The 15,012-nt window shown below is 52.9% G+C and overlaps 2 protein-coding genes across 5 annotated transcripts in view; one reads left to right on the top strand and one right to left on the bottom strand.

Moving 5' to 3' along the window:
* Positions 1–822: 822 nt before the first annotated feature.
* Positions 823–11,117, bottom strand: LOC100028573 (polycystin family receptor for egg jelly-like). The gene has a single exon (XM_007502614.3). It carries the CDS (start codon positions 9,298–9,300, stop codon positions 1,759–1,761), a length of 7,542 nt encoding a protein of 2,513 aa, XP_007502676.1. The 5' UTR covers positions 9,301–11,117; the 3' UTR covers positions 823–1,758.
* A 2,258-nt stretch (positions 11,118–13,375) lies between these two features.
* PPARA (peroxisome proliferator activated receptor alpha) overlaps positions 13,376–15,012 on the top strand; it is a 75,834-nt gene continuing 74,197 nt past the window's right edge. For 2 of the 4 annotated variants that reach the window (XM_056797613.1, XM_007502623.3), the window contains exon 1: positions 13,376–13,532. The gene's annotated coding sequence lies outside the window, so the exon portion shown is untranslated. Of the gene's footprint in view, positions 13,533–13,828; positions 15,007–15,012 lie in introns of those variants that run through there. The other 2 variants (XM_007502624.3, XM_056797614.1) reach the window with 2 other exon arrangements.

Below are 15,012 nucleotides of genomic sequence, written 5' to 3'. Positions count from 1 at the left end.
TGCAGAGTGAAAGGAGCAGAACCAGGAGAACATTATACACAGAGACTGATATACTGTGGTACAATCAAATGTAATAGACTTCTCTACTAGCAGCAATGCAATGATCCAGGACAGTTCTAAGGGAACTAAGAACACTGTCCACATTCAGAGGAAGAACTTTAGGAGGAGAAATACAGAAGGAAGACATTTCTTTGATCACATGGTTTGATGGGGATATGATTGGGGATGTAGACTCTAAATGATCACCTCTAGTGCAAATATCAATAATATGGAAATAGTTCTTGATCAATGACACATGTAAAACCCAGTGGAATTGAACATCAATATGGTAACCATGAAAAATATTCTAAATTAAAATTTCCAAATTAAAAAAAATGACAACCAAATCAACAGAAAACACATGATTATCATAATAGATGCAGAAAAAAGCCTTTGACAAAATACAACACTCATTCCTATTGAAAACACTAGAAAGTATAGGAATATAAGGGATTTTTCTAAAAATAATAAACAGTATTTTTTCTAAAACCATCAGCAAACATCATCTGCAATGGGGATAAGTTAGAAGCTAGATGCCCATTATCACCTCTTTTATTTAACATTGTACTAGAAATGCTAGAGAAGAAAAAGGAATTCAAGGTATTAAAGTAGGCAATGAAGACACTAAACTATTACTCTTTGCAGATGATATGATGGTATATTTAGAGAATCCTGGAGAATCAATTAAAAAGCTAGTGGAAATAATCAACAACTTTAGCAAAGTTGAAGCTTACAAGATAAACCCACATAAATCAGCATTTTTATATATTTCCAACAGCAACATGAGTTAGAAAGAAAAATTTTATTGAAATTCACGCTAGACAGTATAAAATATTTAGGAATTTATTTGCCAAGACAAACACAGGAATTATATGAACAAAACTACAAAACATTTTTCACACAATTAAAACTAGGTCTAAATAATTAGAAAAACATTAATTGTTCAATGGGTAGGATGAGCTAATAAAAATGACAATTCTACCTAAATTAATTTACTTATTCAGTGCCATACCTATCAAACTATCAAAATACTTTTTATTGAATTAGAAAACATGTAACAGAGAATTTAGCCAGGAACAAAGTGGAGCATTTGCCCAAGTAATTCTGTACATGGTTTGAGCCCCCTAATACCCTTAGCCTTCTAGAAAAGTAGGCCATAATGCCTCAAAACTTCCATTGCCATTTCTCTTGCCCTGGATCCATCTGCCCACTGAGGAAATCTAATTGTCCTAGCCTATTGTGGAAGCCCACTGTGGTCCCAGAGTCCTTGGGGAGCCCCTGCTCTAGCCCTGTGCCTCTGGGGACCCCTCCTGATTGTGCCTTGGCAGGAAAATGTCCCTATATGAAGAGACATAAGAGCTGGCAGAATCCTAGGCCCACAGCTTTTGTGCAATATGCAGAGGGATGGGCAGTGACAGAACCAGCTAAGGTGGCTTTCCCTAGGATTGACAGACAATTGTTGGGAGTTCTGCACAGTCCAGCCTGGGGCTGGACCAGGCTAAGGTATTTGTTTCAAGGAAGATAATGTCTCCCAAGTGACATATTTGTAAGCATCCTTAGCTGTCCTCTTACCCTGACAGAAACTACCCACTTGAGTTCAGGGATCTGGGGACCCAGGGCCAAGGACTGGTGTTGGGAGCGGGCAGCCAACCTGTTAGAGCACTTAAGGGACTGGCTCATTCATGCAAGGGGCTGGCACAGACTCTGAATGGCTCCCCCTCATACTGCCACATATGTCACCCTCTTTCCATTGATGTTTCTGCTTTTAAGCCCCAAGCGCTGGTGGCTTTGATTCCCTGGATGGCCGTAGAGTATATCACTGAAGTAGGTGGGCTGCTCCCGGAAAGGTTTCCGGCAAGTGAGAGTGCGCCAGAGATTCCTCACCTTGTGAAAGAGAAAGGTTATTGCCTCTCCTTCTGCTGCTGGCTCCTCATATACAAGCTGTTTCATCTCCTCGTAGGTGGACAGAAACACAGCCTGGAACAAGTTAATTAAGATGCAGATCATCACCAGCATGAATGAGGCCAGGAACAGACCCCCAAGGACCTCCTTATTTAAAAATGCAGTGTCCCTGAAGGCTGAAACACAGTAGGAGAAAATGGTCTGGGTGGAATGGATGAGATTGCTATAGTGCCATTCGTGCTGGCCAAACACGAGACGGCCAAAGGTCACGTACATAAAGATGTACACGCCCACAAGCAGGGCCATATGGAAGATGCCCGGCAAGGCAGCCAGGATGGTTGTCTGGGCCAGCCGTATGTCATAGAAGAATCGCGAATATGTCAGCGTCTTCAGAATGGTCAGGAAGCCCAGGAAGCCTAGAATGATGCCCAGTCCCTGATCCACAAGGGAAATTACATGAAATGGGGTGAAACCATCTGGGTTCTGAAGGTAAAAACCAAGGATGTCCTTGGTCAACCTGAATTTGACAAAGAAAAGCAAAATAAGCATGAGGAACATTAACTTGAGGCCAAGGCTAAGGAAATTGAACACATTCTTGACGTAGTTCTCCTTTTCCCAGTAGATGATGGTGGCTTCATCGATCAGAAGCAGTACAATAAACATAAGGGCACCTCCATACAGATACAGCTCAAAATAGCTCTCCCTATAGATGAGGGGGAGACTGAATGAGTGGATGGCAAGGCTTGGGTTGATGACCCCAAATGGGGATGCTTCAAAGACAATTGAGATGGTACAAAATAAACTTGTGTCAGAATTAAAGGTAGTCAGCTCCAGGATCACAGCCCATGTCTTTTCATCGAGCCATCGGCTTTCTTGTAGTTCCTGCAGCCGTACCGTCGAATTATACTGCTTCTGCGTGGGGAAGAAATAAAATGGGTAGCCCCCTGATCCATAGGCATGAGACAATCCATAGGAATAATAGCTCCATTTTCTGAGATTTGGCTCATACGTGAAGCTGACTGGCCTTGGATCCACAGAAAATTTACTGCGGGTGCTCCACAATCTGCCATAATTTTTCTGATCCTCCATGACCTGACTGTACTGGCTGTGGCAGTGGATGCCTTTTTTCATTAACTTATCAACCATGGTGCCAGAGAGGAAACACTCTCTTTTGATGGACTTGGCCCTCACTTGTCTCATCTTGGGAGAGCCAAGAATCTTGGACCAGCTGTTAGAGATAAAAGTTGGGTTCTCATCATTGTGGATCAAGGGCAACCAGACCCCAGTGAGCCACCTGTAGATGTCATCCAGTTTGGTGATCGTGGTGAGTTTCAAGGAGAACTGATTCTGCATGGCTTGGTTATGGTGGAAGCTGTGGGAGGGCCTAGCTAAGGAGATGATGCAGAACAAGAGAGTGAGAAAGATTAAATGGCTGATGATATTCTTCAAAAATATGAGGGCCCTGTCCCTAATTTTCTTCCTTCTTCGGAATATTCTGATCTCATCCTGGACTAACGGTTGGTACATCCTCGTGCCTCGTATCCGGATGATTTCATAGTGCAGCTCTCTTGAATCATCAGCATTTAACTCAAGCTCCTGAAGTCGGATCTCAAGGTAATTATACCTCGAGGCCCATGGTATGTTCTTACAATACGTGGCCCTACCTGACCTGATCCCGGACACAAGCAGTATCTTGGCTACCTGGATGATAAATATCGACTCAGTCAGGGAAGTCATGGAACTAATAAGCCAGTCCATTGATTTCTCATATCCATATGTTAAACCATACATGATGATGAAAAAGGAGGACACACCAGAACTGCCGATGACCAAGAGCCAAGCCACATAGATGCACCACCAGTGGAAGAAAAACCGAGGCTTAGCTTCAAAAAGCAGCACTTTCTTGGGACTCTTTTGTGGGGACTCTTCTGAAGCAGGCTCTGCTCCTTGGTCCTCCTTTGCTGCATCGCTTCTTCTTACCAAGGAGGCTGATGAACTCAAGGACTCTTCAGAAGTCTGCTCCTCCCTGCTTATTGCTACATCAACAGGCTTTGTGTTAGTCATGTTCTTCTCCAGGAAAGCTTCAGAGTTGGGGGGCTTCTCCTCAGTTTCTGTGATAGCATTGGCTACTGCCTCAGGAATTGTAACGTTGCTCCCCTGGGCCTGCATTTTTCTGAGGAAGCTGCGACCCGGAGCCTGCTTGTGGGCTGTCTCGAGGCTGTACCACATTTCTAGGCGCTCTTTCCAGTTTTGGAAGGGAGACTTCATGAAGGGGTGAACATGGGGAGCTACCTGGGTAATAGCCACTGGCTTGACCTTCCTGTGGGAGTAGGTGAAAAGGGAAACAAGGAGGATCTGCATGGGTTCACAGATCAGCGCACTCTCGATCCCCCTCATTATTGTTCGCAGGAACTTCAGTTCCATGGGAGAGACCTCCACTTCCTTCTCCACGTTGAAGAACATGATGTTACACAACAGTGTGTTCATGAGCAGAGTCAGGCAGCAGGACAGCCGCTGGAGCCGGTTGAATGGCCCCGTGACCACACTGGAAAAGACAGACAGCCAGAGGTGTCTGGTGCCCAGGTTGTCTGAGGCAAAGATTTGGAAGTAGTCCTTCTTGTTCATGGGCTGCCCCTTGTCAGCCACTGGAAAGGTCTGCTCCAATGATTTGTTGATGGAGAGCCACGACCTGCACAAGAAGAGCCAGATGTTCCTGTTGAAGATGTTCTCGATCTTAACTCTGCTCAGGTACCAGCTGGGATCGCTGCCTTCATTGTTGTGCCACACCCGGATGGCCCGGAGGTTCCCCAGGTCACTTCTAGTTGTCAGTAGGAAAGAGTCAGTGCTGCCCCTATAGAAAGTGGTAAAGTTGGGGTGACTCAGGCAGTGCACATCACTAGAGGCATCTGTCCCCAGGAGCTGGACAAAGACATCGGCCTTGGTCCCAGCACCCAGGCGGCTCCCCGTGTAGAAGGTCACCAGGTAGCAGATGTGATCGTAAGGGTCATTGTCAGGAAGGAGGATCACATGTTCCCGGCGAATCCTGTCTGTTTCATCTTTGTGCATGGCCCAGAAAGCCAGGACTAGGTAGGTGAAAATGATGAGGACCACAGTAAAGACGGCCACTGGGTTTTGCGGAATGGTCTTGAGGATTTCCATTCGCAGGTCAATGCTGTTAGGGATCACAATCATTCGGGCAGACAGGTATTTGATTCTGGATAGGCGTTTCCATGACTCTCCAGGCTTGCTTTCATTCATGGGCTTGGACTTGATCTCACAGATGCAATGGATTCTCCACCAGCTGCTTTTGTCCCCCACCTTGCAGTCCTCCTTGTCCCACTCTTTCTCATTCCCTTCCATTTTCAGACACTCTGCCAGGAAAATGGAAATATTCACCAGTTGATCACTTGGCACCATGACAATAGGGGGAGTCTGTAATACCACAGAGATGCTCCAGTTGGAGGCAAAGTAGTCTTGGACTGTGGCCTCAAGCAGGGATTGACTGAGGCAAATGAGGCGAGGGACCTTGAACTTGACTTTGCAGGTAGGGTCAAAGAGCTTACTCTCATTTGCCACTGTTGGCATGTCAGGGGGAACCAAGAAGGAAGCAATCGGGAGGCTATGGGTGACATTGCTTCCCTCATAGATGAAAGCCTTGAACATGACCTTTACTTCTGTGATGATCTGGATAAGGACCTCTTCATCGGTTCCAAACACCAGAAAAGTGAAGACTCCTGAGGTTGTTTCAGGGAGGTCTTTATCTGGTCCCATAGTGATGTTAAAGGCAGCCCCTGACAAGTTTTTCCTGAGGAGAAAGACTTCCACAAGATCTGGGATGACCTCCTGGATGTTCCCATTCTCTTTGATCTCACTCATCTGGAAGCCCACCACATCAGTAGAGAGGCCTGTATCTTCACTTGTCGAAAGCTCTTGCTTGAACTCATAAAATGCAGTAGAAATGGGACCACCTCTGGCCAAGTACTCAGAGTCATTTTTTCTCAACGTTGGGTAAAAGCAATTTTGGCAGTCTTTTTGGGCTAAGAAGGCATCGTTGACATTACGCTTTTCATCTTTCCAGACACTTATTCTGAGGTGTGGGGATGTTACGACCGTCTCCATCTCCCCAGGGGATTTAACAGCTAAAACTGTACTTGCTAGCAGTTCTATGACATGGAGAGTCTCATTAATCATATCCTCATTAATCTCACTTTTGAGGATATTAGACAAACAGGACAAGATGCTAGTACTCACTATTTGTATTTGTTCAGAAAGGAATTCTTTTTCCTTTTCCTTCAATCTCTGTAGTGCCAAGTTTATTTCTATTAGCCTGCTGGTGGCCGCCTTCTGGCCCTCTGCAGTCAAGCCAGAGCCTTTCTTGGTGAGTCCCATAATCATTACTGTCACTTGGTTAATCTCCTCCAAGGTCGTGGTGGGTAGGTGGCGGCAAACGTTCAAGAGGTGATGTTGGATTTCAGAGTATTGTGCTTGTAAGTTGGGTGGAGGTGTCACATCATTTAAAAGGGAAACCGCCAGATAGGCAAGATAACCTGCTTGGACAAAGTCTCCTTTCTGAAACAGAGTGGTCATCATCGTACCAGTTGTGTTCTGGGTGAGGCTTAACAAGTAATTCAACACGGTATTTGGGGAGGCTCTGTCCTGGGGAGAAGTCACAGTGGCATGCAGGGTCACTTGGGAGAAGGCCCCAAGAAAATCGTAGACCTGAGCATATACCCTCACCATGTAGTGATTGACTGGCATCCCAATAGGAAGAAAGGAAGGAGGAGTCACAGATTCAAGCCCAAAGTACATCACAGTCCCCAGAGTATTGTCAGCTACAGTACTGCTATTATCCACACCCCAGAAATTCGAAGCTATGACTTTAAAATGCAGAGGTAAGTTCTCATCTATAAAGCCGCTACAGCGGACGACAAATTTGGTGAACAGGGCAACGCCTTTGTTGGGGTGAATGTCACAGTAACCATTGCGAGGTGGAGAATTGACATAAAAGGAATGGTTAGCCACTAAGAAGTTCCCACCCCATCCTGATGCATGCAGAATAGCAGAACACATCTTGTCTTGAAAATCCTTAAAAGCAAAAGCTTTAATTGTCAGGTAAGTACTGGTTCTTCCAGTAGTGCTCCAGTGTGTCCAATTAAAAGGAATCTCTGTCTTTGTGGAGTCCATGAGTGACCACAAATACTTCATAGGCCTGGCCCCACAGTCTAAGCATTTGCTAGACAAGGAAAGGCGATCTGGTACAACTAAGAGCTTTCCACAATTTTCAATACAGGAGAACTTCATTTTCGGTGGAGGGCCAGGCTCCACAGTGACATTCTGATATGCATATGCTCGATTGCTAAACAATGAAACCACCAGGATGAAATAATAAGTCCGGTTGCCCCGGAGTGTTCCTGGTGACACGGTGACCACAGGACTCGTTGCTTTAAACCAACGCACATCTGGCAGCTTAGGAAGGCAGCTATCTCGGCTTGAGGCAGGGAGGTTCCCAATTATGAAGTAGGTATAGTTGGTGGTACAGTACCAGCGGTACTTCATGATTTTAGGATCCGTGTAATACCAAACGTTGCGGGAGCGTGACCCATCCAAAGTCCAACGCTTATTGAAAGGGACAGAGCGGGCAGGCCCTCCTTCAATATAGGCATAAAGGATTGGTGGACTAACAGTAAAATCTCTAAACGTAGAACTTGTTGCCACCTGCTCAGAAGTGGTGATGGTCAGTGTGTAATTCAAACGGTATGTGCCCGGTTTCAAGATAGTCGATGGAACGGAAAAGGTGCTTTTTTGGCCTGTTACAATATTTTCCTTTGATGGCTTGGGATCTGTATCCGATGGTAATTTAAAGACAGACCAGTGGTGGGAGCTGTTGTAGGGGACAGAACAGATGACCTCTACAAGAACACTATTATCATAATGCGGCGCAATCAGGCCTCTCTCAATAGGGGCATTCAACAGGATTTTCATCCTCTTGATGTAGCAGGGGTTCTGAACACATGCTACGGGGGTCCTGAGCACTTTGGAACCATACTTGTCCAAGGAGGCTTCTAAGATGACTGGCTCCAGGCTGCTGGTGGCGCAGTTGGCTTTCTCCACGAAGCCTGCATAGCCGTCAGGGCGGAATGGCAAGACCGAGCGCTGGATGAAGCGGGAGGCTCTGGGGATTCGATCCTGGTACGTGTATGTCCGGTTGAGCCCAAGGCTGGTCCCAGGGAGCTGGAGGTGAAAAGTCCACTGGGGACGCAGGAGAGGATGCTGTAAGGGGATGAACCAGAGCAGGTAGAAGAGCCCATTGGCCTTCAAGGGGCTGCTGCTGAAGAAGTGGACTTCCAGGTCTCTGGGGGGCCTGCACCCAAAGAAGGCCACCCCTTTGGGGCTGAGAGAGAGATGCACACTCAGACGGTCCCAGCGATCCAAGGCAAACAGCCAGGACAGGCCTTGCTGCTGATAGAAAAGGAGATGGGTCTGGGCCTGCCAAGCCCTGCCATGGCCTGGGGCTGCCCTGGAGTAATAGATGCCATGTCCATGGGAGCCTGTCTGGGCCTGTCGGAGATTCAGGCTCAGAGTGCTGCCCCTGGCTCGGATGCCTAGGGTGCTGTTGACCAGGTGCAGGTCTCCCTCCAGGGCTGGCCCAATGACCTGGCGGGAGCCCCAGGCCCAGCCTCGGCCTGGCAAGAGGAGGTGGGCCAGTGTCCACTTAGGGGCTCCTAGGTCAGGGCTAGGGCCAGGGCTACAGAAGAGGCCACCACCAGCCCCAAGATAAGGGTTGCAGGTCACCTTCCAGACCTGGTGGTGGTCTTGGCCCTGGGGCTGGTACAGCCTGAAGGTCAGCTTGGACCCGCTGGGCTGGAGGCCCCAAGAGAGGTGGAGGGCCCCAGAGGACCTCTGGGAAAGGGGAAGGGAACTTGCACTGAGAATATGAAGCAAGGCAGCCTCTGCTGGCCTCCCAGGAACAGAGCTGGGACCTGATCTGGGTTTGAACTGGGGAGGGAGGGGAGGGCAGAGGGCACCCTGGCAACCTGGGCCTGGAGCTGGCTTGGAGCCTAGAGCCAGGTCCCATTTGGAGCCACAATCTGAGGCCGCTACAGGGTCAGGCTCAGGGTCCTGGCCTAAAGGGAACCCCAAATTGGGCCCTGGGCGAGGGTTCGGGGGGAAATCGGGGCCCCGGTGGGACCCACGGGAGGGCAAAAGGAGAACTTGGAGGCGCCGCTGGAGGCTCTGCCTGGAGGCCCGACGGGCTGGAGCTGAAGCAACAGGCGCAATGCTGGGGGAGCTTCTGTGGAGGGGCAGCAGCCGCGGCGGCAACAGCAGCAAGAAGCAAAGGAGCGCTCCTCCCCTCAGCATCCTCCCCGCTTAGACCCGCTCCCGACGCGCTGGGCCAACGTCCGCCTCCTGCAGGTCCGCGCTCGCTCCCTCCTCGCTCAACTCGATCGCCCTGCGGCGGGCGTGTGCGAGTACCTGTGCGAGTACGCGTGTGTGTCCGCGTCTGCGTGTCTCCCTGCGGCTCGCGAGCCCGGCGCCCATTGTCACCAGGGAGATGCCGAGGGCTTCCGCGCCCCACCTAGTCTCCATACTAGAGGCAAGAAAGAGCTCCGAGATCCGGGCGGCTCCCCTCGCTCTTCCCCGCACACTCGCAGCCTCCAGTCGCAGGACTGAGCTGGACAGTAGCAGGGCCTCAGAGACCCTCCTCCAACCCGCAATTTCCCTGACCAGGGCACCGAGGACCCGCTGCTTCTTTAATGAAGCAGCTCCAGGAGCACCTGCCCTGCCTCCCCCATTGCTCTTGTCTACCTTGGGTCCATGTGCCTTGATTTGCTTTTCCGTATTGAAGTGCTGCTACCAGAGTCCTGGAGGTGCTTGGATCTGCCCCATGGAATGGCTCTTTCAGCCTGTCTGTGTGCCCCCCCCCCCAACCAGTGCCCCACACACAGTAGGCACTTCAGTGTTTAGGAACCCATTCTCCTTGGGGCTGTGCAGTCGTGGCAGTTGTGTCCCATTCTTTGCCCTTTGGGGGTTTCTGGCAAAGATGCTACAGTGGTTTGTCCTTTCCTTCTCCAGCCCATTTTACAGAGGAGCAAACTGAGGCAACGGTGTTCAGTGACTTGTGGACTGATAGCTACAGACATTTTATAGAGGAGGTTAAATAATCTGCATAGAGCCCCCATGCTAAGGAGCAGGACAAGTGCTAGTGATCAGCCATGGGGCTCTGCTCTCATTTCCCTGGGCTACATACAGTTTCCTCATCTGTAGGCCTGGCCTCTTCCCCAAGCTTCTGGGAGGAGAGGAAATCAAGGGGGGAAAAAAGAAGCTCTTCCTCATCTGGGTCCCGAAGAGAGACGTAGATGGGTCAAAGTTCCAGGGCACTGAGGGTACCACCATCTCCCTTACAAAACAACAACCTGAGCCTCCTGTCCTGCACAGGCCTCTCTTGCTCCTGCCTTCTCACCCCTCGCTCCCCTACCTTCCCAACAGAGTGCTCTGGCCATTGGCTCTTTCCTTTGCATTTACTTTAGGCATCCTGTGACTGCAAATCAAAGGGGGTAGAGGGAAGGAGGAAGAGGGGGAAGAGGGGGAGGACAGAGGAAGGAGGAGGGAGGGGAAGGAGGAGGGAGGGGAAGGAGGAGGAAAGGCAAGAAAAGGAGGTGGGGAGGGAGAATTGGCTCACTGCTCCTTTGCCAAGGAATGCCACACTAATCATCTTTAGCACCTTTTTCCTGACTGTGGCTCCTAGCTTCATGGGTGTAGAAGCTTCAGCAGCCCTGAGCCATTGGGGTGGGGGGAAGAAGGGAAGAGCAGGAGAGAGGAGGATCTCTTGCCATTGGCTGGAGGACAATGTTTCCCTCCCCCTCCTCTGGCTGGGGTCCAGCTAGCTGGCAATCCATGGGCAGCATGGGTCCCTCAGCTCTTCCCTACTCTGAGCCCCAAGCAGTGGAGGCTGGGAACAGGCTGCTCCTCGGGCTGAAGGCCACAAGGCCTGGGGGCAGGCAGGGCAGGGGCTGGCTGCTCAATTGGTATCAACCCCCTCCCCATCCACCCCTGCATGTGATCCCTGGCACCTGCTTCTCTGCAATGCTCTTCAGTCTTCTTGGCTCTCTCCTCTGATGCCCTTCACCCCCCTTTCCTCCTCTGGTTTGTAGCCCAGGCCTTCTGGGCACCCTGTCAGCCTTGTCCCACCCCCCTCCCACTCCAGTCCCCCTTTCCCACACTTCCAGGGCCCTCCCCCTCCTTGTGCCTAGACACAAATGCCAGTCTCCTGTTGGGTAAGTCATTGCTTGGTCAGTCACCCTGGCAGGGACCTTGGACCCAACTTAAGCCTAATGGCACTCCCCAGGTGAAGGGAACCCAGGCCCAGAGAGCCCTGGCTCTGAGGCTGAGGCTAATCTCATGGAAAGAGCTCTGAGTTGGCCCCAAGTTCACTTCCCAGCACATCCACTCACTTAATGCCAGCAGTGAGTGGCCTTGGGCATGAGAGTTCTCCCCTGTGGGCCTCAGTTTCCTCACCTGTAAAATGGGGTCTGTAACCAGGCCTGCAGGGGAGTGCCCCACAGGCTGACACAAACTCCCATACTGAGCTGTTTGGGAGGAAAGGCTTTGGAAACGCGACTGATTCTTTCTTATGACTGATCAGCCCAGCTCAAGGTCACCGGGATGGAGAGCAGCCGAGAAATCCCTCCGCTCCCCCTCCCCCTCCCCCCAGGCCCTTTCACGTGCCAGCTTCGACTCCTTTGGCGCTCAGTTTAGAGCCCCAGGTTCAGGCTGGGCTGGTGCTTCAGAAACCGCGGGACCCAGAAGCGGTGGGGACCCCTCACAAGGTGGTGCCAAGCTCCCGCCTTCATAAGTGAGGGCAGCCAACCTGTGACTAACGGAGGCAAGAAGGGGCTCAGCTAAGCTCCTGAGGCTTTAGGTCGGAAGTGAGCCCTCCCGGGGTCTTGGGGGGGGGGGGGGGGAAGGGAGCGGAGCACGCGAGCCAGATTCAGGTTCGACCACACTTGAGGCAGAGATCGGGCAAGTGAGAGGCAGGAGGAGTAAAGTCGCGGCCGGCCCCTCCTCCGCCTAAGGGCACCCCCCAGAGCCCCGTTCAGGTCGCCCATCCCCCTGGCTCGCTCCGCGTGATGTGTCCTGGGGCTCCACAGTCTAGGTCCCACCCTCTCGGCCCCGCCATATGCCAGCCCCTCCACCGCAGCCAATCCTAACGTCAGATTCAGGGAGGTGTGTCTCCCCTTACCGCCCCCTCTCCGTCCAGCCTGCAGGAGGCAGTGGGAGGAGAAAAGGAACGGGGGGGGGGGGGGAGGAAGAAAAGGGGGGCGATGGGGAAGGGAAGGATGGGGGACAGACGAACGAGGAAGAGAGAGATGAGAAGGAAAAGGAGGGTTGAAGAAGGGGTAAGGGAGAGAGGGGGATGGATGGGGCGAGCAATATGAAGGAGAGGAGAGAGAGGGAGCCTCCGGTGAGGTGCGGGGTGGGAGGGCTAGGGAAGCGGTTGGGGTAAGGGTGGAGTGGGGAGACAAACCACAGGGAGTTGGGGAGGGGGGTTAACCCTTACTTTCTGTCTTAATAGCTAGGCAATCCGTCTTAAGGGACTTTCCCAGGGTCGCAACAGCTAGGATGTGTCTGAGCCCAAATTTGAACCCAGGTTGTCCCGACTCCAGATCTATTGCTCTGACCACTGGGATACCTAGCTGCCCCCTTGGGGAGATTTTTATGGTGACTTGGGATGACAGCAGCAGAGGGAACTCCCGGAGAGGAAACTCTTCACCAATGCAAATGACTGCTCTATAGCTGGGAATTCGTACTGCAGTCACCGCGCAGAGGCCCAGAGCCACCAAGTATGTATGTGTGTGTGTGTCTCCTGCCTCTCAAGCTAGCTAGCCCTGATTCATGAACCTGCTGCCTCAAGTATGGAACACCTGGCTTCAAGGGCCACCTCCCTGCCTTCCTCGGGCAAGTCCTGTCCTTCCTCGGTTTCCTCCACTGTAACAGGAGGGATTGGATTTCTATCAGCCGAAGAGGCCCCTTCCTGCTCCTCTCGAAGACTCCATCCACCAAGTACTTCCAAAGCGCGTTCCACTGACTCCCCCTCGGGAAGGGGGAGTCTTTCAGTTGAGACAATCAACCCCACTTGGCAGATGAAGAAATTGAAGTGCAGAGCAGGAAAATGACTTGCCCAGGGTCACTCTGGGGTGAGCCTCCGTTGAGGACGCGCGGGGTCCGGAGACGGGGGGCGGGGTCTGCCCGAACCCCCGCCCCCCAACCAACTCCGCCCCCCACCTCCCCGGACAACAGGTGCCTGCGAACCGGGCTTGGGGGGGGGCGCATGCTCCGCGGGGGAGGGGTGGAGAGACCCCGGGCTGTCACCGCCTCCTAGCGCGCGGCCCCAAGGGCCCAGGCCTCGCTGTCAGCGCGCCCCGCCCCCCGCCTCCGGCTCCGCCCCCCTGCTCCGGCCCCAACTCCAGCAGAAGCCGGAGTCGGAGCCCGGGCCCCAAGCAGGCAGCGGCGGCGGCACGCGGGACTGGGCACCGATGGAAACCTCCTCCCTCCGGGGCTCGGTTCAGCTCCGCTGGGAGGGCCTCCTCCGGGTAAGGGCGCGCGCGCGCTCGGTGGGTACACTCGAGTCAATGCCCGGGGGACCGGAGCAACCCCCAACCCTGTGCGACCAAGCTTCCCTCCAGGACGCTGCCTCTCCCAGAGGCGAGGAGGCCACCCAGCCTAGGCACGGGACGTGGCCCTGAACTTGGCACTCGTGGTTCTTACCGGGAAGCCTGAGGGCCTGGAGGGAGGCGGAGGCCGGGCGGCCCGAGACAAGCAGCAAGGGGCCACCCCCCAGGCAAGCCACTTCCGGCTGGGGCGGGAGGGAGGGTGTCCCCAGTTCCTGCCCGGTCCCCGCCCTCCTCCGAGGGCTTGGGGTGCCGCTGCTTGGGACCCACCAGGCTGTCTTAGTCGGTCTGTAGTACCCCAAGGCCACCTCCAGGAGGCAGGATGATTCTGAGGAAACGCCTAAAAAGGGCTGCTGGGACCTGGCGAGAGGGAGACCCTCGGCAGTGCGTGGGAACGAATGGATGGCTCAGCTGCGGGGAGGGAGACCCCGGGGCAGTCGAGAAGGCTCTAGGCGGAGTGGAGCGCTTCGGGGCTGGCCCCTTTATGCTGCGCTAAGGCGAGGGCCATCAGGGGTTCATTGGACGCGAAAGGAAGGTCTCCCCGCCCCCGCCCTCGCCTTGATGGAGGGACTGCTGCCGCCGCTCGACCCGCCCATCCCTCCCTTTGCTTCTTTCCTTATTCAAGGCCTAGAACGGCGAGCCCAATTGACTCGGCTCTCCTCCCGGGGCTGCCGCCTTCCTGGTGCTACTGGTAGGGCGCTCGGCTGAGTGCCGGCTTCCGCCGGGAGTGGGAGTTCTCCCAGGTTTTCCACGGCTCGATTGTCTCGGAGACTTTGTATTGCCAAGTTTGCTTCATTCAACAGGTCCCGGCCAGAAGTATTGCTAAGGCCGCAACCTCCCTGCGTCTTTGCTATCCTCGGTCCTGGCCATCCGCAGGGCTGGGCTGCCTGCTACTGGGGAGTCAGAAGTTGGTCTCGGTGCTCCTCCCCGGCTCGCCCCGCCCCCGTCTTATTCTGGGTCTTGGCTTGACTTTTAACTACCTTCTTTCTTCAGCGTGGCAACAGGGAGGGGGCGGGATCCAAGTCTCCCAGACTTTGGGGTGACGAGTAAGTAGAGCAAGTGTGAGCTGAGCTCCAAAGGACTCAACGCCTAGAGTTTATCTTGGCTTTTCCACCTTGGAGCTGGGTGCCGAGTAGGGGCAGATAGCTGTATCGTGGCCAGGACAGTTGGAAATCCATTGGTGGGGAAGATGGAGGTCGGCTGACTTCGTGGGGAGCCCCCCTGCACCCACTGCCAGCGAACCTTACCTGGACAGGGTGACTGCCCTCTCCCACGGCGGGGCTGAGCTGGAGGGGGTTCCAGAGAGCATCCTTCACTCCCTGTCAAGGCTGCAGCTAAGGGCTTCGTTCTGCCTTAGCCTCTGAAGCAGGCCACATCCCACAAGGTGCTTTTACAGGTAAAG

This window comes from Monodelphis domestica, chromosome 5 (genome assembly GCF_027887165.1).
Source record: "Monodelphis domestica isolate mMonDom1 chromosome 5, mMonDom1.pri, whole genome shotgun sequence".
NCBI classification, from domain to species: domain Eukaryota; kingdom Metazoa; phylum Chordata; class Mammalia; order Didelphimorphia; family Didelphidae; genus Monodelphis; species Monodelphis domestica.
This window is presented reverse-complemented; position numbering and strand designations above follow the sequence as displayed.